Source organism: Pectinophora gossypiella, chromosome 19 (assembly GCF_024362695.1).
Source record: "Pectinophora gossypiella chromosome 19, ilPecGoss1.1, whole genome shotgun sequence".
NCBI lineage: Eukaryota > Metazoa > Arthropoda > Insecta > Lepidoptera > Gelechiidae > Pectinophora > Pectinophora gossypiella.
This window is the reverse complement of record NC_065422.1, coordinates 3,114,576-3,139,245: the sequence shown is the minus strand read 5'-3', so window position 1 is coordinate 3,139,245 and position 24,670 is coordinate 3,114,576. Positions and strand designations below refer to the sequence as shown.

General features: G+C 36.4%; 1 protein-coding gene across 1 annotated transcript in view; it reads right to left on the bottom strand.

Moving 5' to 3' along the window:
• Window positions 1-24,670, bottom strand: part of LOC126375504 (alpha-N-acetylgalactosaminidase) — a 104,143-nt gene that overhangs the window by 50,020 nt on the left and 29,453 nt on the right. The window contains exons 2-3 of the mRNA XM_050022467.1: window positions 18,408-18,813; window positions 17,819-17,993 (exon numbers count right to left, since the gene is read on the bottom strand). Coding sequence (XP_049878424.1) covers window positions 17,819-17,993; window positions 18,408-18,574 — 342 coding nt within the window. The 5' untranslated portion in view covers window positions 18,575-18,813. The remainder of the gene's footprint in view (window positions 1-17,818; window positions 17,994-18,407; window positions 18,814-24,670) is intronic.

The following is a 24,670-nucleotide window of genomic DNA, read 5'->3' as shown; positions in this document are numbered from 1 at the left end:
ACGTATTTTTCTTCTTGATGATTAATGAAATGATGAAAGGTGATGAATGATGATGATGAAACCTAAGCCCCCACCCTCGGAGTAGACTCCTACTCCGAACCCCAAACGAATTAACTCAAAAGTTCGCATAAACTTTCGAGTTTTGAAGCGGCTTCCTGCCACGAAGCGAAAATAGGCAGATACACTTTGTTTATTGAATACTCCGATATAATAACACTCGCGAATGTCTTCCGACTAACTTAATGCGATCATTTACCACAAAACACCACTTCGTATTAATTATTTAGATTACTCAATGAAGAAAGCAACTGTCCCGTTCCCGTTTCCCGCCAAAAAGCCAATTTTTCCATACAAACTCCAAAGAAAACTTTCGTTTTGACGTTTCGTGAAAAGTATCTCATTTGACTAGGTTGTCAAATAGTCTATTGTTCCAAATCCAAATCAAAACTAAGTATTTACACTACAGCGAAATTTTTGTTACACCAACGTGTTAGGTGGTGAGCCGTATTGGGAATTCAATCAAAATTCATTTTAGCTACCAAAGACGGTGTTGTGGTTAAAGGGTCGTATTGTAGAAAGACTACTATAGGTTCTTTTTTGACGTGATACTAGTATAAGTAGGTAGTATATATAATTTCTAAACTAAGTATAGTTATATAAGAATAAAGTGTGCCATTGCATAATTATAATTTATATAAAATGTTTAGTTTATATTATTTTTTTTTTTAGTTTTAAGTTATTGTTGGAATACTTTTGCGGTGCCCTTACAGGGTGTCACATGTTTGTACATTATTACTTGTGACATGTAATAAAGAAATAAATAAATAGATTTGCCGTAAATGGCTACTTGGTCGGACAAATGGGAAGCGCTGAGGGCTCTCATCCGGTTCAAAATTTAAGACAAGAAGGCCGAGGGTGCCCAGCTGGTGCGAACCGCGGCTCAGAGTCTTGTCTGAGAGGGTTACACTATAGTGTTAGTGACATCGTAACGAAAATTTTGAGGGATGATTCAGACCACGATTCTGAGTTGATATCAAGTGGAATTTTCCGTCGCAAAATTCATGTATTTTTTGTTTTTTTTTTTTAATAGAATTAATGAGGGAAATCGTCGACCACGCCGTCGGGGTCGGCATCGGTGTGATCGGTCGCCTCTAGGGCTAGAGTAATCTGGTTATCAGGGTCGTCTCTACCAACTAGGGTACGAATATAAAAATATTTTACTTTCCCTCCAAAATGGTAACGGCGTAGCAAAAAACTAAGTTAGATTTGAAAAAGTAAAAGTGTCAAATTGGAACGATGGAAACACGTAAAGTGATTGTTACACATAATGGAGTTAATATCTGCCAATTGTAACATTACATCACTTTGGCTTTCACTTTACGCTTTGGCTAAAACTTGTTTAAGCGGCCATTTCTTTATAAACAGCAATCATTTATTTTTCCGGCTTATGTGCATAAGTAAATTTGTTTAAGATATTATAAAATTAATGATTTGACCTTTTGAATTATTGAGGACAGAAGAGGCAAGATGATTGGACACCTAATAAGACACGACGAATTTATTAAAAACATCATAGAAGGAAAGAGAGGAAGGGGAAGACCAAGAAGAGCTTACACGGAACAGATTAAAGAAAATGTTAGTGTCATATAGGGAAGTCAAGGAATTGGCCTTTGATAGACTGTAATGGAAAATGCTACACCGACAAGAGCGTGGCTCTTAAATTGATGAAGATGCAAATTAATGATGTGCGGCTAAAATTTTGTAAAGCTCTCAGCCCTCCCCATTTGTCCGGCCAAGTAGTCATAGACAAAAATCTACAATAAGTCAAGTCAAAAAATAACCAGGTTGTGTGCAAGTTTGTGCCCCAGCAGTGGGGACGTTAATGGGCTGATGATGATGATGATGAATTCAAATACGAAATATTAACGTTTCGTTATTGAATGTGAGCAGTAATTGGTGAACCAATTTTCTCAAATTATCAGTTTGTTAATACACAAACGATTGACTAGTAAATCATTCTTCTTTCCCAATAGTTCAATCGAGCACGAAGATTGGTTTGACGATGGCATCGCTCGACCTAGGGTTGCCACTCGTACTCATTATTCTAGCCGATCCGCGTCCACATCGCTGGTTGTCAAACATTTTTAAGGCTTATGTCACTCAGGAATAATGTAGCTTTACATGTAATAGATGGTGGCTGAGTTCGAATAGGGACCCAGACCTACAGGGTATAACGTAGAACCCTTGCCCAGGGATACGGGTGAAGACCTCAACGGTTGCAGAGGCGAAGATGGGAGCCATCGGTACGGCAATGCAAGACGGAAGGGGCAAGTCACAGGGACTGTAACCTGGAACCTGACAGAGGGCTCGCGTCAGACAGAGTACTGCGGGGCGGAAGGCAAGAGGGAAACCACTGCCCTATTTTTCACTAAACAAGTAGCATGGAAGATGCTGCACCGACAAGAGCGTGGCTCTTAAATTGATGATGATGACATGTAATAGATTATGGTACAGAGGAACAAAGACATAAAGACAAGTTGATTACGCACAAAACAGACAAACGGCTTATTTCTTACAATACAATACAATACAAATACACTTTATTGCACCAAAATAAAAAGAAATAATTACAAAAAGTCTCTTAACTAAGTACATGGCAAATGGCTTATAGAAATCTCTTCCATCATTCCATCTCTTAAAGATCTCCATTCCATTTTTTTTTTTAAGATTTTTTGACGTGACTTATTGTGAATTCGCCTCAGATGTAATGTATGTAATGTATATCCTCATTGGTTTTTAAAAGATGTGTTGCTGTTGCAGTTTCTTGTCATTTCTTCTCCTCAGCCATAACACCTTGCGAAATGACGTAAATTCAAAAATGTTACATTGACCTTCAACAAGTTTATCCATGATAATTACGTTGAATAAATGATTCTGATTTCTGATTTCTGATGCCATTAAATACTTTTTTCAACGAAATGGTTCTATATTTCTATACAAAAAAAGATGACAACCCTATTTGTCGACCCGTGCACTTTCACGCACAACGCCGGCGCCGGTAGCACAACCCATGTTTAGCTCAAACTGCGGTTAAGATTCAATTTCAAACGACACTATTTGCTTTGCGGTTACTATAATGAGTAAAGATGGTAGGGTTTATTTAATAACATTTAATATTAAAAACATGGGTAATGCGTTTGTTAACACTTCCTTGTTAGTCTGTTGTATAATAGTACTGATTTTTCGAAAAAGCAGAAGTAAGCGTCAAGTCACACTATGATGGCCGTTTTGACATAATAAAGTACAGCAATTCGCTATAGCCATAAATTATTAATTGTCAATATAGCTATAAAAAGGTCACAATTTTATTATAATAATACAATTTGTCGCATAATCAGAAACATACGTAACTTCGTCACGTCCAACTAGGCGTTTCAGTATTCTGAATCTGACCTGGTCCAAACGAACACATTACACTAGCGGCATTTCCCCGTTGCACAGCCACTGACAGGCGTTGGACCAGGTAAGACGCAGACCTAAGGTCACCCCCTCTGACTTTGAGTCTCCGGCCGATTTCCCTGATCAATTCCCTCGCCTCACTACCCCAAGGACCTGCAGTCAAATTAATACGAAACTTCATGAACACAATCAAGTGACTACAACTATTTGCTTTTAACGTAATTATCAACTAATACGAAACATATGTGTTTTCTTTGTTTTATACGATAATATTTTCGCCCCGAAAATGAAGGTCGAACGCAAAAACAATCCAATGAGCTAAAGACCCTAAAGACCTTGAGTTAATGGGTCAATTACATTAATCTATTTACGACCGACTTTCATAGGGCTTGACCTTAATTTAAGGGCTAGAATGGCCCAGAAAACTGTGTCGTTATAAGAGCTTATAAAATTGTCTTAATTGTATTACCTATTTTATTTCATATTTTATATCATTTTATTGTATAATTTTATTATTTTATTTTTCTTATTGTATTTTTTATTTTTGTATATGGGTTTTTTATGCCTGAAATAAATGACTTATTATTATTATTAAAAAGTAAATATTGAGGGCAGAAAATTGTTTACGGCAATACCATGGACTTCTATTCTATTTTAATATTTAACGGTTCTAATTTATTTTTACAATTGAATGTTGTTATTGTGTTGTTCTTAAAATGCATGTCGATAAAATATTGCAGTGACCTATACATGTAAAAGCAATTAATAAATGAAATAAAAAAACCAGGGGCTTTAGCCAACTTGCAATCGATAGTGAAAGTGATAATAAAAAGGTATAAACATGTCACTTTATGTCAAACCATACATTTTGATCACTATCACTATCGATTTTCATAATCGTTTGTAACTTGGCTTGGCTTTGCTTGTAGTTTATTTTTATGTTGTCGTCTTTCGAATCCGTTACTAATACTAGGTTAAGCTTTTTATTACTAACTAAATATGGATTAGTTTCCGAAATAAATATTTTGAATTTAAATTTGAATTTAAGACCCCAGAATTTATTAACAATAAGCAAGTTTATCATCTCATAATTATACACAGTTGACATCAAAAAACAACAAGTGATTCGAGTTAATGAATTAAATAATCAATTTAATATGGTTTTACAGTTTACCTACATATATTAAGACATTCTTTCGTTGAAAACAATGCTATTAAACAAAATGATAAAATAAAGAAAATAGAATGAGTCACATATGGATTCAAGTCACATAAATCATTCATTCAATCTTTGCACGTCACAAATCATAACAGATACGGCTGTGAATTGATCTTACTTTCAATTTTCAATACACGTGTATCCATTGAAAAAAACAGAAGAATTCCATTTCAAGATGGCATGAACACACAATTATTGAGGCAATGATCTGTTTTTATTAATCTATAATCAAACTCCGTTTTTGTTAAATATAACTTGATTCCTTGACAACAGGACAAAAAGATAGTATACAGCCAAGTGTGAAAGAGACATCAGAAAAAAGAATAGTTCTGTCAACTGTTAAAATGATCAAGTAATCTACATTTAACACATTAACATTTGTGACAATAAAATAACTTTAAACGATTGGTTGTTATATTTTGCGTTGAGACAAACTCATATCGGGTTGACCAATACTCAGCGTTTAAAGTATTTGTTCTTATTTTTTCATACTTAAATAAGTCTTTTTTATTTATCGGTTCATCATTATGATGCTGTAGTTCTGACTACTTCAATGAGGGATTTTCTAAGCTACTTTCTCCAAAATCCACATAGATGGCGTCGTACAGATTAAACATGATAATGAAAACCAGCCCAATACAAGTTAGGTCACATACCTCGGAAAATGTATTTCTCGGGAATGTGAGTTTCCTAACGATGTTTTCCTTCATCGCTGAGCACGTGATAATCATTTATGATCCAAACATAAATTCGAAAAAAAAATCTACAATAATTAAAGCACATAATAACGGGTTCTTACCGCGTTTAAATGGGGATATGTGACTCCCGATATTTCGCGGTAAGAACCCGTTATTATGTGCTTTAATTATGATAATAACCGCGTAAACTTAAAACAATGTATAAATTCTACAATCATTAGTTTCGGCTTGTGCTGGATTTTAACCTACAACGTCAAAGTAAGAGGCAAGCGTTCTACCAACTGGGCTACCATGGCTTATTAAAGAAAGATGGTAATATATTTTTTAATCGTTCACATTGTCACCGTCCGGGGTGTGGTAAGTTTAAATGTTAGTCTCGGTAGCACAAGACCCGTGGTTTCGAATCCCAGTTGAATCCTTCTCTTTGTACCTAAGCCATTTTGATAATATTTATTTATTTATAAAATTATTTATAACAGCTTCATGTTTGGATTTATAAACTATAAGGGTATTGTATAAGAGAGAAAACAATATTACATCACAAGTAATAATAATATTAATATATTTTTGCGTGATTGGATTTTTTCATTAACTATATAATAATAGGCATTAAGTAATATACGATGATTAAACATGGTATCACGGGTTACTGAAATGATATTCCCCGGATGTACAGGTTGTGAGAAGCTGCAGTAGTTTTTTGTTTTAAAATATCTTTATTCATAGAAATTAAGGTATACAGGTAAGGTATAAGTGATCCGTGCTTCGGAAGGCACGTTAAGCCGTTGGTCCCGGTTACTACTTACTGATGTAAGTAAGTAGTCGTTACATGAGCCATGTCAGGGGCCTTTGGCGGCTCAATAGTAACCCTGACACCAGGGTTGATGAGGTTGGTACTCCACCTCACAACCCACACGATATAAGAAGAAGAAGAAGGTATACAAATAGTTTAGATCTAGTATTAGCCTAGAATAAACAGATAAATAACACTTACATATGGTTGTAAACCTTTACAACACATTTCAACACTAAACATACACTATTTTATTTATATCATAAAAATACTTGTTACGTAGAATAAATTACGTTGGTAGATTTAATAAGTTATTGTGGACACTTAGCACTGAGTAGACATTGTAGAATTACCTATGAATTAATTGGAGAAGGAGCTGCAGTAGTTTTAGGCGCAATTAATATTTATACAGGGTGTTAGTGACATCGTAACGAAAACTTTAAGGGATGATTCAGGCCATGATTCTGAGTTAATATCAAGTGGAATTTTCCGACGCAAAAGTATGGAATTGAAAATAAATAAAAAAAAACCCGGGTACCCGTACCCGGATGGGCACCCGTACCCGGATGTTTACCCGGATGAGTACCCAAATGGGTACCCGAATGGGTACCCGTACCCGGATGGGATGGGCTCGTGATGATAGGCCGGACGAGCGTGACTGCATTGTAAGTCGTACATGTTACTCGAAAAAGACAACAACATACCATAGCATCACGCCTCTATCGCCAAAGGTATAGGCAGAGGTGTAAAAAAAGAAAACTAAAGTTTAAAATAAACGTTTTGTCACAACACAACTGAAGAATTTGGACTTGAACTTCATACAAAAGAGTAGGTAGTACGTTAGCTGCATTTATGATCTACGCTACACAAGTACGGCGGCGCGGGCGCAGTCAATAGCAGGTCAAGAGCGAAACGGATAAACACATAAATTAATGTTGTACTCTATGATCTGTGTTATGTGTAGAATCGTTCTCAATGATACTCTATTGACAAAGATAGTATTATACTGATCAAATAACTAAATATGAAATGAAATTAATGGTAGCCATCATCATCATCATCTCTCTAGCATTATCCCGTTTTTCACAGCGCGCGTCCGCGTACCTAACCTGAAGATTTGACAGGTACGGTTTTTTACAGAAGCGACTGCCTTTCTGACCTTCCAACCCGCGAAGGGAAAACCAGCCCAATACTGGTTAGGTTACGTTATTATAGGAAATGTGGTATATAGTATGATGAAAGTAAATATTAAAATCGCTTAGTACATAGAGTCGACATATTCTGACATAATGTCATAAAATAATAATTATTATATACTCTACATAAACTATTATTTACATAATATTATTAGCTATTAGGATGCAATAATTAATTCAAAGATTAAAAAAAACCTTCTATGTATGAAATCCATATTGAAGACTATAGAGAACCGGAGAGGAAATATGATTGGCCACCTGATACGACACGATTCATTTATAACAAACATCATAGAAGGAAAAATTGAAGGGAAGAGAGGAAGGGGTAGACCTAGGAGAACATTTATGAAACAAATAAAAGAGAAGGTGCAGGTCATGTCGTATCAGGAGGTGAAGGTTTTGGCGGGAAGAAGAGAGGAATGGCGATTACTCCACAGACAAGAGCGCAACTCTTAAATAAAGAGAGAGAGAGAGAGAGAGATGTGTCATATAAGTGCCTATTACTAACTGCTCTAAAGCCATAATATGGCCGCCCATTGCATTGTATTCTTTCTTGTGTTGAGTTTAATAAATAAATGGCATTTTCCCTTTTGGTAATTGTAAGTGCAATAAAAAGATATGTAAACGTTCATTAAATTCTATAAGATGATCCCAGCCCTATACAATATCCATAATGATGGATGACACTGCATTAGGGCGCGAAATAAATGATACATTAATTGATTGACGCCGAAATTAGGCAACGTACTAAAGTCGAAGACGTAGGTACACGAATCGCTAGGCTTAAGTAGAGATTGACAGGACACTTGGCAAGACGGGAAGACAACAGATGGACTAAGGCTGTTACTGAATGGTGGTCAAGGAATGGTATGAGGTATCGAGGCAGACCACCAGCCCGGTGGTCGGATGACATTGTGAGGTATGCTGGAAAGCAATGGATGAGACTTGCACAGGACCGGAAAGTATGGCGTGAAAGAGAAGAGGCCTATACCCTGCAGTGGGTGGATATGTCGTGGCCAGATCATAGAATTGATAATTTCATGATGTACTCGATCGTTTCTTGACATGGTCATATTTCATGAAATATGTCCATTTCATGTCGAACACATCATGAAATGATCAGTTCTAAGATCTCGCCACGATAGATACATGCTGAGGATAGATAATTGAGTGGTCATTACTTAAGCGACATATACATATCCAGCTTACGACATCGTATCAACAGTGGCTGCAAGTTGTCTTGGATTACTTGTGGCTCTGCCCACCCCATTAGGGATTACGGGCGTGAGTTTATGTATGTATGTATGCATTACTTAAGCGAGATAAAACAAGTCATATTAAAACAAATGCACATCGTATATTTGTTTAGTGCGTGTTGTATGATACATAAATAACCAATTACCAGTCTACTTCGCTTATTAATGAACAGATAATCATGTAGGCTTAGTAGTGGGTGCCCAAGGATTCACTTTATTGTAATAACGTGCAATACTTACATTAAGGTTCTCACGATAATCTGTTACGGCCTACGCTAATCGGTCTGCGTGTGGTATATTCGAAATCTGATTACAATCACAGGAACAGCTATATACGTCCCACTGCTGGGCTCAGCACTAAACGTCAACACAAAATTACAATGGAATTTGTATGAAAAAGCAACCTGTGACGTAATAGAAAACGTGGTAAATTGTCGCACTTATTACTTATTACAATCTTCTTTATTAAAATTCTTAAGTTAAAATTGTTAAACTTTTTCGTCAAATTTAAATTTAAGCATAGGTACTTACCTTAAATATTGATGGAATATTTATTTATTTGTATAGCTGCATTTCTAATTCACCTAAACAGTTTTAGTCACTATGCATTATAACAAAATAAATTGTATTGTTTACAATTAATTAAAATACTCAAAAAGTTCGTTCACAATTTTGTCATTGGCTTTTTTAGCCATATTAAAATATTAATCATTATAAATCAAATCCTGAAACATGTATAAATTATTTAAAAACCTGGAATCAAGATATATTGTAAAGATCGATAGCATGTAACGGTATCGGTCACTTATTTACATATTCTTAAGAAAATTTACATTATAAGCACATTAAATGTAATGGATATTGTATGTTAGTAACCTGTCGTAGTTAACCTCATTAGTTTTGCATATAAATGTGATGAAATTACAGCTAATAATGTACCGTTATGATGAAGAGGCGAGGGGCAGTGTAGCTAGCGTACGTAATTCTGTTGTGCACATACATATATAAACTCAAGCGTATTTCCCATTGAGGTAAGCAGAGACTATGGAATTGCATTTGCTTCGATCCTGACTCACTTCTCTTGCTTCCTCCACATTCATCAATCGTTTCATACGCGCACGCCGTTTCAGAGTAGATCGTACTGAACCTTTTTAATGACATCTCCAATTTTGTCAATGTACGTCTTTGTAGGTCTTCCTCTGCCAGCTCTACCACCAACCTTCGCTTTATATACTGCTTTCGTAATCCTATTATCCTTCATCCGCTCTACGTGGCCAAACTAACTTTCATTCCCTTCTCAATCATTGTCACTATATCGACTTTTACACCACATCTCTCTCTTATCACACTCTTTCTCGCTCTACCACTCAATTTAACACCGCAGATGCTACGCAACAACCTCATTTCTACGGCATGAATCCTTCTTTCATGCTACTGGGTAAAAAGTGAGAATAATAAAAATAAGAATATATTAAGTATTCACACGACACGACACGATTCATTTATAACAAACATTATAGAAGGAAAAATTGAAGGGAAGAGAGGAAGGGGTAGACCTAGGATAACATTTATGAAACAAATAAAAGAGAAGGTGCAGGTCGTGTCGTATCGGGAGGTGAAGGTTTTGGCGGGAAGAAGAGAGGAATGGCGATTACTCCACCGACAAGAGCGCAGCTCTTAAATAGAGAGAGAGATTAAGTATGTTTAGTATGCAATTTGTTTAGACTGATTTGACTTTGACTAGTGTATTAATTTAGTAATTTATAGGTAATTAGTTAATTTTTGAATATTTATTTGTTATTATGTTGTCTAAATTGTCTTATATGCAATGATATCGATTTGGGATTGAATCCTGTAATGATACAATTTATTGTATAATGTAAATGTGAATAACTGAATAAGTAAAAAATATATTTTTTGTTATTATTTATATGTATTTATATCATTAAAGTATTACATAGTTAAGTCCAAAATCCATTGATACCACCAGTCTGAAACGATTGTAGAATGTATAGGAAACAAGAGAAGTGTGTCAGGATCGAAGCAAATAGAATTCCACAGTCTCTGCTTACCTCGATGGGAAATACGCGTGAGTTATGTTATATGTATGTTTGCCTAGTAAAATAAGTAAAAAAACAAGTACTTAGTGTCTTTACGTACATAATAAGCTTTTGTATAAGCTATTTCTCACGACACAAGAGTAAATAGATTCGTGATCTTGTCATTGAGTACAGTTAGGTAAGACATTGCATAAGGTTTTTTGTTAAGACTATCTCTGAATGAGACTTCACTTCACAGGTGGACTGGGAGCATTGAATAAATAAATAAACAATAATACAAGGCTCTGTTCGAAGAATGTTTGACTTACATCGTAGAGTCGTGGGTTCGATCCCGGTACGGGCGCTTAATCATTTAATTCGACTCTATGGCCTTTGCCACACTAGACGGAGATTCCGTCGCCGAACTTTCGCGGTGGAACGCCAATACATCGAGGGTTGAAAGGCAAATGGGTTTAAGCGACATTTTGGGCGAAATTGACTTATATATATATTCGGAATCAGCGATTTTTTCCGCGTCGACTGATCTTGGTTTCAGATCAATCGAAGCTACTTTTTGGCGCTTCAACCAATTAGCACTTTGGGTACATTTTTAAAAACCCATGCTTTAACCGACAAAAAAATGCACAAAATTCTGGGCGGGTGGCATATCAGTCGTATTCCGGGATATGAGTCGGTCACATAAGCTGTTATGTCTTTTCATTTTCATGATTCGAAGTCTGTTAAAGCGTTTTCCCTGACAGTGTTTTGTTATAGATAAGTCGGTTAAATCATTTGTCCTTAGACGAAACGAAAATAGATTTGGCGCTTAAATCTTTTTGCTTTAATCTAGATTTTATAAATATTGTCGCTTCAACCGTTTTGCCTTCGACAGTTTATAAGTAAAATTGGCACTTGAACTGTTTTGCCTTTACCGAAAATATTCATAGAATTTGACTTCAGCTATTTATGCTAAAATTTTTTTCTGATTTTTGTCGTATAAGACAACTATAATTTTCTTTTGAAAGGACTTAAAACGTTTTTCCAAAACCAAAAAGAAATAATGTTTACATTTCAGTCATCGCAAGTTTGTATGAAACCTTGTGCCCGCATCACTTCAACATATCAAAATAAGTATGGGCAGGTCCTGGTTGGGCGGTTCACACAGCTAAAAATTACGATTGGGAAGACCGGGAGTGTGCGTGTCATCATGTCACCCAAGCCGTATCCGTTGATGGTGACTTCTATTTGTGTCTATCCCAAGTCGTTGTTGTGGTAGACTTTGACGTGGCTAGCGGAACCGAACTTCGAATTGAAGATCTGATCACATGGCATACAATCAAGCTGGCCAGCCGAGTTTACCGTGTAATTGTAGGAAGGTTTCCGTTGAGTTTTCCGTATTTGGCGTCTTGGACTAAGATTTTCGAGGACTATATCACGCGCTATTCCAGGTTCAGACACACTCATCCCAACTATCAGTTGGCATGTTGAAAGCCACATGGTTGCGCTTGAGTACGTCTTTGTACCGCAGGTATTGTCCACCTTGTTTACAGTTCCTTCTAGACACCTCGAAATAGAAAACCTTTCTGTCATCCATTCGCATGACGTGACCGCACCATCGTAGGTGATGTTTTATGATGAGAGCTTCTATTCCGAATATGCCAGAACGACGTAATACTTCTGTTATTGGAAAACCATCTTGCCACTTTATGCGAAGGATGGACCTTAGAGATTTAAAGTGTTACGTATCAAGTACGCCGCTGAGACTTTGTACACTAATATTTTAAGTTTTCCAAAGGCTGCCACCGTACCTGTTATCCGGGCTGGCAACTCCGATGACTTGGGAGTCATTTCATATTTGAGAACCCAAATATTTTAATTTTGAAACTTCCTCCAGCTCAGCGCCCTTTAAAGCAACATTGGAAGAAGCTACATCCCCGGAGCATCCTCTGGATGGTTATTTTAAAAGGGTTTTGCACAAAACTATAAATATTCTGGTGTGTGACTTAATTGAATCGGCCATTCCTCGGCAAGTTTGGTTAACTGACGCATAGATGTGAGACGTGAGAGATCAAAAATGATCTTATTCATTTTAGCCTTAGTTTCAATTAAGCTATAAATAACAATTCTACAGAGTATCCCACTTATGCGTGATACAGAAGCGATATATAAAGAAAATAGACTAGGAACCATGGCTCCATGTGTTATGACATAGCCTTGTTTCGCGCCGTAGGTAACGACGAATAGCTCTGAAAAGTTACTTCTAAATCAAACTGTCGTCATCATGTCGTCATGATATTGTCGTATCAGTATAAGTCATAGCTTTTCAGGACAATCTGTTTTCTTTAGAGTAATCCACAAGCCGCGTGAAGCCTCACGCAGCACATAACAAAGGCCGATGTTGTTCAAGCATTTTGGCCTGAATCTGTTTAATAACAAAACCGTACCCCCATATCTCTGTCCGGACAAAATCATCATTGGGTTTCCGGAAGTACCTTTTCTGCATCATGGGATAGAATAACGTTAAGGCTAAAATTTAATATCGATCGCCATCGACTCGCAAAGAGGAAGAAGGCTAAAATCATTCCAGCAGCTGACTCCCATATCTTCAGGATGAGTTTGTATAACCAGTTATTAATGTGTAGGCATATTATACAGTTCAGATGGTATTTTTGATGTGTTGGTATTCGTCATCCTTCTTACCGCGGTAAGAAGTTCTTCAAAGGTTGGGGGTGCCGCTAGATCTTAAGCGAAACCCCCGACCTTGTTGTAACAAACTCGACCGATATGTTGTAACAAACAAGTCACTGGTATTACTATTGGGATTTAAGACATCGTTAAAATGTGTCCAAAGCGCTGCTAATAAGTCTTTCTGATCAGTGAGGCGTTGGGTCTTTTCCTTGTTGTAGATTGAAACTCTCTTCAAAGTTTGTGGCCGAAAACAGTCTTGAAGCTGTCGAAAATCTACCGGAACTGGATTGATAGGAATCAGCATAGAGCTGAATTTCACAAGCTTATTCTACCTGGCATTTGTTTTTGAGACATATGGTGACAGAAAAGCCCGCCTGTAGTTCCCCACGAGCTGATTTTCACGTTAGAACCATCGCACCAATCTTAGTTTTGCGGTCTGGTTTACCAACCAATAACTTCGGTAGAGCAGAGCACAGCTATAAAAATGCTCGGCAAAGGAACACCATCTATTTATTATTATTATCATCTTTATTATCTCATCGACAGATGTGTCTGCTGCGATGTCCGACGTATCTCGGCTTTAAAAGCATGATCGAGTTCTGTTATTGTTTGTCAACTTCGACGGTATCTTATGGCCAGCTCGAAGTGGAGGTCTTAGGCGCAAATGTAACAGAAATTTTGATCAAACAAGTCGCTGATCTATCCACCCCTGGCCGCCTCTTAATATGAGAGCAATCAGTACTTCACTGCAGTCTGTCCTAGTACCGCGTACCATCTAGTAGGAGCCAGTGCTTGGAACTTGCATCCAGCCACGTGGTCTTAAATTTTTCAGTAAATCGGAAACAGGTTGTGATAGTGAGATTAAACTCAGCACAGAGTATAAGCATAATAAGACTTTTTCAAAGCTATTTGTTTCTTTTATTGCCCGCATTCAGTTGGTGACAGTCATCTGTCATCCGCCATCATATGCGGTTTACCATATACTTAAAAAGTCGAATTAAGCATGTGTAACAATCTTTATGGTTATATTCTAGATCCTGTTTCTTAATGAAATCGATTTACTCGTTATATCCGCCGTGATTTTTCCTAATATTAAAAGGTACAAATATCTGTAAATGCCTTGCCCGACTAAAATCTCTCCCAGGAAAAACGGCTTAAGGACCGACTTTATTTCCGATCTTACTAATATTTGGATTTCATACAATTGAAATTAGTAGCGGATGGTCACTTAAGATATTTTCCTTCCCTGTCATATAACCTTTTATGGAGGTTAAGCTGATTTGCCTCTAGTCTTCTTTTTTTAAGAAGTCGTTTAACTCATTTAGCTTTAGTCAAACTAATAAGTGAGAGGTCTCTTAAAGCATTTTGCTTTAAGCCAATATTTGGCTCTAGTGGATATCAACCGTTTTTCCTTCAACTGTAATTTAGTTCAATTGAGGCATTTTGTATTAAGCGACTTCTAAAATCTATAACTGATGTGTTTTTCGAACTAAATAAATACAGAATTGTGCAACGTTTAATTTAAAATAATTCTTAGCATTTTGAACACTTTTGATTCAGTAGTTTTTTTTATATGAATTTTTTTCGAAAAAATAAAACTTTAAATGGCTCTCCTGTAAAGTTCACAAAATGTCGCTTAAACCCATTTGCCTTTCAACCCTCGACATGTTTCTCTCTCTCTCTCTTTATTTAAGAGCTGCGCTCTTGTCGGTGGAGTAAACGCCATTCCTCTCTTCTTCCCGCCAAATTCACCTCCTGATACGACACGACCTGCACCTTTTCTTTTATTTGTTTCATAAATGTTCTCCTAGGTCTACCCCTTCCTCTCTTCCCTTCAATTTTTCATTCTATGATGTATGTTATAAATGAATCGTGTCGTATCAGGTGGCCAATCATATTTCCTCTCTGGTTCTCTATAGTTTTCCATAATGGTTCTTCAACTCTTTCCAGCACTTTTTCATTTGACACCATTTCAGTCCAGCTTATACCTTCCATTCTTCGCCAATACATGTTATTGCATATAAAATACAAATTTGCCCGCGGCCCGGTAGTGTGCCCGTTATTTGTAATATATATATATATGTACGCAATAATTGGCGTTCTACCGCGGAAGTTCAGCGACGGAATTTCTGTCTAGTGTGGCTAAAGCCTATGAGATTGAATTCGTATTTGTGCCCGGTTAGGAGTGGGTGTACTATACACCCACTGCCTACCCCTTCGGGGGTACAAGCGTGATGTGGGTTTCCTTACAAAGATCTTTATTGCCATAAAACCCAAAAAAGCAAATAAGTACTTACAATTGCCGGCCATATTGCTTAATAGCAATATCATCCAGGCAACCTAATGTAATGTAGGAATTCAAACAGGTCTGATATTGCAAAGCGGTGTAGTTTCATGATATAAACAGAACGATACGAAACTCGTGCGCAAGTTGAACGGCTCCGATTATCGCCCAAGCGTGCAACAGTTACGCGCATACGCGGTTATCGCGAAGAATTCGATAATTGATCGTGGACAAACTTATATTGAGCCGTGATGCATCTTCGCAGTTTTGTTTACTTACATGAGTACACGCATCAAGCCCAAAATTCCCAATGGGGTGAACAGAGTATGATAGTTAAATTATATCACGTGGTTTCCAAGATTTTTTCCCGGTAAATGGCAATAGGCCCGTCCATTGTACGATAAGGTGCAAAAGTCCAACCAGTTTCTTGCAAAGTAATAAATTAACTGGTTGCACTTAAGACTTGGTTACATGTCGTTTCTGTAATAGACCAAAAACACCTACAAAAACATAAATTTTATAATTATAACAACTAATGGTTTATAATTTCACCACTGTTTACAAATAATTCGCTGGGCTCAGTGACTGAACTTTTGCTTTTTGATTGTAAATGGGACTTAAATATAGCTGCCGAGGAGTGAGTGCATTACTATACACCTTTGCCTACCCCTTTAAACATACAGGCGTGATGCTATGTTATGTTATGTAAAATACATATGATGAACCCACAGGGTAAACTATTATGGAAAGATGCCGCGGGAGCGTAGCCGATGAGACCGAAATATGCACAAAACGAAATGTTTGACTGAGGCAGCGATAGCTGTGTGGGTGCAAATTGTTGTATATCAATAGGTTGTAAGTTATGCTCTTGTATCCTAATGCCTCTGCTCACAAGTTGCATTGATTATCTTTATTTTTTCGAATTATTTTTTAGACCATAAAATGATTATCACGTTTTCAGCGGTGAAGAAAAACATCGTGAGGAAACCCACATTCACGATGAAATGCATTTCAAAGGCAGGTAACCTAACCTGCGTGCTTGTATTGCTGGGTTTTCCTTCGCGGCTTGAAAGGTCAGACAGGCAGTCACTTCTGTAAAAAACCGGACCTGTCAAATCTTCAGGTTACGTTGATGACGTACGGGTGATAATGAGTTGTCTCCGTATCTGTGTACATGTGTTATGTCATTATGTAATCTTCAACTCATCACACACGACGGTTCATGTTATAGAAGATGTATCACTACAGTAATATACAAATACAAATATGCAGTGGCATTGCACTGTAATCAGAATTACAGTCAAGAGATAATTTCGTCTGAATTACATGCGTAATATACAGTCTGTAATTGTCGCGTACGTAAGTGAGACGGGCTGTAATTTATGTGGAATAGGCAACTGATCACGCGAGGCTTATGACGCGGGATTAAAGTACCTATGTTAGAAGATATAACATAAACAGTATGTAATTCTATACAGGGTGTTAGTGGCATCGTAACGAAAACTTTGAGGGATGATTCAGACCATGATTCTGAGTTGATGTCAAGTGGAATTTTCCGTCGCAAAAGTATTGAACTGAAAATAATTAATAAAAACATAAACATTTCCATGGTTCTCATTTCATCGGAATCTTTTTTTTTTAATTTAAATTATATTCAAAGTATTATATAACCTTAATTAACACTTTCGTTGATTAAATCGTACTTGTTTAATTATTTCATAACATGCTAGGAAAATAATTAAACAGTAACTTTATTTTATATTTCCCTTTGCCCATATTTCAGCAAGAATGTAGAAAAATCAAGATTGCCGTGGTTATTCAAATTAATTGCTTAACAAAGGCGTGTTTCCCGCGATCTGAGGGTAGATAAACTAAATACGTAGAACACATGTTTGTTGATAGTAATCGAATTATTTACATAATCGGCACACTTGTTGAGTCCTACCTACCTCACTAAATATAGCTTGAATTAACGACAACAGTCTAATGCGAAAGAGACACAATTATTAAGAAAATATAGCTACAGTTTTGACTGCAGTCATTTTAATCAAGCTCAGCTGATTAGCAGCTTCTATAGCCAGAATCTCTATCGCTGCCGCGCGATTTATTTTATAACGCTTTATCGAACAGAACGTTGAATTTGAAGGCGTCTTAAAGTTATCGTAAGGAATAGAATAGGTACTCACATAATCAGCAAGGCTCTTCATGCCGTAGGGGAACCGTTCTCTATCGGGGACCAGCCTGCCGCGAGGGTCTCTCTCCCTTTCTGGCCAGCAGTCGTCCACGTTGATATACTCATAGCCAACAGACGCATAGCCCTCCGAGACGAGGATATCTGTCATCGTTCTGAAGAGACGGTCGCTGGAACATCATCAACGCGGTCAGCATGATAAGTAAACACTTTTAAAGTCTCGTCACATTTCCGGCGTGTCAGGGCGCTACCGAGACGTCACACTGCGGGCGCTAGCAGCGCCCCGTCACGCCAGCAATGTGGCGAGAGGTTTAAAAACATATTTTATCAGGGTAAGCAGAATTACAAGTGTTTAATAAGACAACCCAAAATTGTTGTGTTGAAAAGGAAGCTGAAGACAGAAAGCTCCTTTTCCAAAATTGAAAGTGAATTCAGAGTGATTTAAGTAGGAGTAAAACTTACAATTGTGCAGGTTCTAACTAACAAGATTAATTGGTAAATTACAAAAATCTTAATATTATTTTTAAAACATTCGTAATTAGACAAGGTTTCCAATTTAATAATTAACGATGAATTCCACTTACCTAATACAATTGTCGGGGTCATTCTTGCAATCCGTGTTACACCGAAACCGTTCCCACGCGAGCCATCCCATCGGTGGGGTTAAAGCCAGCCCATTGTCCAACCCAGATATCTGCCCCAGAAAACACAACACCACACTCACGATCCAAACACAACATAAAGACGCCATCACTAATATCACAGTCAGGCTATATAAAAACCACTATCTGCCTAGTAAATCTATCCACATAGTTTTTTCCACTATCCGATTTTGACCCGCGGACCAAAAAATAAGCAATTTGTGTAATATGTTCTATTTTTCGGTCGATGCGAGTATCTGAACTTGGTGTCAGATGGATTGTGACATGGCAGAGTATACAAGTTTATCTAAAAACAGATCCGATCCAAAGAGTTCGCAGCTCGAGTTATCTGAAACAACGGAAATGTTTTGTTAGATAAAAACAAAGAGGTCCGTATTGCTCTATGGATAATAACTATCAATTGCTTGTTTGTAACTATTTCCTACTAATTAACGGCATTAATTTTCAAAACAGAAACTTTGATGATATCTAAATGTTAAAGATAATGTATGTTTATAACACGTTACGATATCGTGTGTTTTAAAATGTTTACAGATTTATGGATGTAAATATTTATCGAGTGTTTTATTGGTTAAATGCTTATCTGGGGGCAGGATACTACTATACTTAAAGGTTGCCTGGAAGAGATTGCTACTTAGCAATAAGGCCGCCTATTGTACTAATTCTATTTCTCTTTTGTTTTGTATTTTGTTTTTTCCTGTTTGTGCAATAAAGTATTTGTTATGTTATGTTATGTTATGATAGTGACCCCGCCAAGTCGAGCAAAAACAAAGGCCGTACCATCCTTTTCTTAAAGCCATTCATAGCATTTTCCGCATATTTAGCATTAGCCGTTGGTGCCGGTTACTACTTACTCACGTAAGTGAGTTTCGTTACATGAGCCGGCTGGGCTGGGCTTTTGGCGGCTGAATAATAACCCTGACACCAGGGTTGATGAGGTTGGTAATTCATCTGACAACCCGCACGATAGAAGAAGAAAAGATGGAATTTTCAACCCTGTGTAATTTAATTGTGGATAAAGCGAGAAGCTAGAATTTTAAACTAATAAGAGGACATGGTATATTCTTGACCTTAAAAGTTACTTGACCTTAAATTATCTTAAAGAATACTTATTTATTACGGTTTTACAATAATAATTAGAACAAAGTAAACAATACATTGTTTTAAGTTTACGCGGTTATTATCATAATTAAAACACATAATAACGGGTTCTTACCCATTTAAACGCGGTAAGAATCCGTTATTATGTGTTTTAATTAAAGTAAACAATATCTAAAAGAGTGGTAAATAGTGCAGTACAGGGGGGTTAAAGGGCCACATTGTAGCAATTCATCTAAAAAAGCAATATTGTAATTTGAGATTTACGCATATAAAAGTAAGTGCGCAATGCAAACATTTATTTAAATATCAACTCGTAGCAATATTGTTTTTTTACATGAATTGCTTCGATGTGCCTTTCTAACCCCACAGTTCACAGGATAGGTTTACAAAAATTAACAACCTCTATAATCTAATATTTTGAGTTTGGCAATGGGGAAATGGTTTGATATTACTTCGTGCGACTGTACTATATTATAGGTATATTTTGGTTCGGACATTTGAGGGTGAATCACCTGATTGTCCGAACAGTAACTTAATCTTAAACATATATCTAATTCATCATTTCACATATATATTAAAGTGTGTGTGTATTTTTTAATGTTGAAAATGTATATGTGTGTCGAAGGTTTTACCTAAATAAACTTTGTTGTTATTATTATATATTTTTTCATAAAAAGGTCCTTTACAGCCATAACTGAATTTGATATTGAAATACATTGTATTAACTACATCCTATTTGGAGCTTAGTCATAAAACTGACTAATACTAAGTAATTACGAGCTCATAACGAGAATCTACCTGTTATTAAGTCACATTCGTACTATACCTATAATTACATAAAAAAACTTCTACAATAAAGAGCTAAAGTTAGCTTAATCTCTATGAGATCGGCATAATGCAAGATATACTAAGGCTAAAGGTAATGATTGGTGCTAATTCCTGTAAATGCCATCTAATTTTATTTTAAGTTATATCTGTCATTTTCTTATCCGCCGAAAAGGAAAGGGACGGGTAATTAACAAGCATAAAATTTATGGAACACACGTCAATTTTAAGCACAAATCTAAACCAACCGTCTAAAAATTTTACATCAGTCAATAACCCGACACATTCATTTACTCATTCTTCCTAAAATTAAGAGCTGTGAATCATCCGTCCCTTTCCTTTTCGACGGATATGAAAATGACGGATATAACTTAAAATAAAATTAGGCGGTGTTTGCAGGAATCGGGGCCATTGGGACTATAAATAGATTTTTCAATTACCTAATTAATTTTATCTGCAGGATACGCAAAGGTCGTATGTTGGCGTATGTATATTGTTTTTTTTTTTATTACTTAAGGCATAGAGTAAGGAAAATACTACGTATAGAACGGCAACTCTTCGCTCCCCACCAGCGCAGCGGCTGAGCTAGGTTTACTACACCCCCAGTCTTAGTTAAGTCTTCAATCGAACGACGTCACACACACAGGTGTGTGTAGTGTCTGTGTAAAACGAGGTTGTTTGTATAATGTGTTCAATGTGTGCTTCAGGATGAAATTATTTGTATGTACAGTCATGAGCAATATAATGTACTTTAGGACTCTGTCGCACTAACATATTTGACATTTAGTGAGACTTACAGTTCAATTTGTAAAAAAAGCTAATGTGACATGGTACCAAAATGTATACATATTAATGCTCGTGACCGTAGGGTTTAAGTTACTATAACAGAGTGTAGGACAATTTTGTACCCTGTGGTTTTTTTTTGGACTTTTCTTATGGCGTGGTCGCCGATTTCCCTCATTCAGCGCTGATCGCTATTGACCCACTAGGGTCGATTAATTCTTTCAAATATAATCTTCTCTAGACGACGTCTTCCCCATTTGTCCGGCCAAATAGTCAATGCCATTTGCGGCAAATGTACAATACATTTTGAACGTTAAAAAAAGAATTAACAAAATCGGTTCATAAACGACGAAGTTGTCCCCGAACAAACATAAAAAAAAATATACGGTCGAATTGAGAACCTCCCCCTTTATTTAAGTCGGTAAAAATAAAAATAAAGTTTTAGAAAATAATGTCAACCAAATATAACATTACGCGTCATATGTACTTTAATGGACAATAAAAAAATAATTATTCCACTTATCCTCTATTTTCCTGGTAATTAAGAACATTATTGTGTCCGTAATACCGTATTTCAGGTGTTAATTGTAGGTGAGTAGGTCATTGTAATAAGAAACGGACACCCGTATAGATATGATAGCCATCGTACCGCCTTGGCCGACTTGTGGTAATAATAACTAAAGACATAATTCCACACATAAACGCACGCCCGTAATCCTAAGTGGGGTGGACAGAGCAACAACTAATCAGAAGCCAGTTTATTATGATGTTTTTTTAGGTTGAGACTTAGTGTAACATTTTGTCTCAAGGTTTATTTATTTATTTATTAGGCACATCAACAGTACAAACACACAACAGTTAATATAACTTTCTTAAGGCTAGAACTAGTGCTTGCACCAATTACAGACGTGCACAACTTATGTAATTAACATGTATGTAGAATTTGTTTTAGGTAGTTAAAGAACAAAAAAAAAACGGAATAACAAAAGGTATTAAAAGTTACAGCCAGGCACACTACAACAAAAAAAAAGAAGAATTGGTACAAGAAAAAATACTTTTTGAAGAAAAAAAAAGGAACCAGTTAAATTGACGGTCATGACTCATGACTAGATGGTTGCAAAATGAGGTTCGCCTATGCCTACCCTTTTGGAGATACTGGCGTGATGCTATGTTAGGTTTATCTCAGATGATGTTAACTACTTGGCCGGACAAATAGAGAGACAATAGGTGAGTTGGCTTATCTCATGCATATTTTTTGTCTTACATTTCGGCACAAAATGCGGTCCTGATGATCACCAAAAAATTAGGGACTTTCCAATCGACGTTCCCCAAACACACGATAGATGGTGTTGTTCACTTTTAACGTGATAATTACCTATTTTCATTTCTGGGTAAATTACATAATAATTTATAAAAAAAAATTCGAGGTCAAAGTTAAAAAAAGAATGGGTTTTTTAATCGTAAAATTACCCCAGACAAAATTATAGATCACAAAATTATCTTTAAAAAAAGTATTCAATTATCTATTTTCAGGTGGATGGTAATTACGTATATTGGCTGTTGGTCCATCTAGACTTTGAAAATAACATTTTACAATAGCGTCTAGTCCTAGAAGCTATTGTAAAATGTTATTTTTATTGAAATATAATCACTAATTGAACTAAACTCGTCGTTCTGTTTAATAGTAATAAGTATTACAATAGTAAGATAAGTATTACAATGCCATGCCACAGATAACAAAAGCATTGTAATGAGGATAATTTATATATGGTAATTATACCATGAGTATATGTTTCGTCACGGATATGGAGGAAAAATTCAAGTGTGTAAAAAAAACATGTAAATATAACGAAGCGAACAAAGCAAAAAAGCGAATGTATGTACCTATTTCGTGATCATTGTTTTATATTTTAATTGATTTTATCTGATTTTATTTTATTTATTATTTTAATTTATTAAAATGTTTTATTATGTAGATTATGGATCATTGTAATCTGAAATAAAGCAATTTTATTATTTTTTTAAAGCGAATTTTGTCTATGAAAACACAAACATTAAATTCTCAGTCGCTGAAATTTTGCTGTGTTAGGTCTTCTTCTTATCGTGTGGGTGGGATGGATTACCAACCTAACCAACCCTGGTGTCAAGGTTATTATTGAGCCGCCAAAGGCCCCTGACATGACTCATGTAACGACTAAGTACGTACATCAGTAAGTAGTAACCGGGACCAACGGCTTAACGTGCCTTCCGCAGCACGGATCATCTTACTTTCGGACAATTAGGTGATCAGCCTGTAATGTCCTGCCCAAACTGGGGACCACGAAGTGATTTTTGTGATATGTCCCCATCGGGGTTCGAGCCGGGGCCTCCGGATCGTGAGACTAACGCTCAACCACTGGACCACGGAGGCCGGTCCTCTCTAAATGGACCTCATTTTCATTACAGTCACTGTCGGTTTTCGTTTACAACTTGGTTAAGGCTGAGATCTTCTTCTTCTATCGTGTGAGTTGTGAGGTGGATTACCAACCTCATCAACCCTGAAGGCTGAGATATGAACAGTGGACACTGGCACCGGCGTGCGTGTATGAAGCCATTGATGAATGTGGATGAAGCAAGAGAAGTGTGTCAGGATGGAAGCAAATAAATGGAATTCTATAGTCTCTGCTTATCGCGGTTGGAAATAGGCGTGAGTTTATGTATGTATGTATGTATGAACAGTGGAGAATATGACGACTATAAGTGCCCCACAAACAAAGCTCAGAACAACACACTTCAAATGTTTCTTAATGAACCAAGTTACTAAGATAACAATGTGCCGACTGGATCACACAGTCAATGAAGAAATATATGTAATCTGACTGACGTATAATTCTATACAATTGTTACAATTGTCTCATTAAATCTATCTCTAATGCCGTCGCCTTTGTAATTGACGTTTAATTAGCTACTAGGAAGATTTATATGGAAGCACTTAAAAGAAAAAAAATATTTTTTTTTCAGGGTTGATGAGGTTGGTAATCCACCTCACAACCTACACGATAAAAGAAAAAGAAGTGAGGACCGTCACCAATTTGTTATGTAGTTTTGAGTTTTCATTTTATATTGTTACTACGGCATCCTACAATTGGGTAGTTTCCTAGGTCAAAGATAAATTATAAATTTCCGAATTTATTATATATATTAAAGATATATTCTGAATTTAAATAAAAGCAGATCTAAAACTGACAAAAACGTTTTCTTTTCTCCATTTAATTTGTTTTTGTATATAAATCAAGAAAAACGCAATTATTAAGTGCGACGTTGTATCACGAATTGTATAATGTCACAGTGTGCTTTTTCACATAAATTCTATAATCAATTCGTGTTGTGACGTTTAGTAAAAAGTTACTAATTTGACTAGTTCGAAACTGACCTATTATAAATAATGTCTCTCTTTCTTTCAAAATGGGACACTTTATATCACCTTATGTCAATCG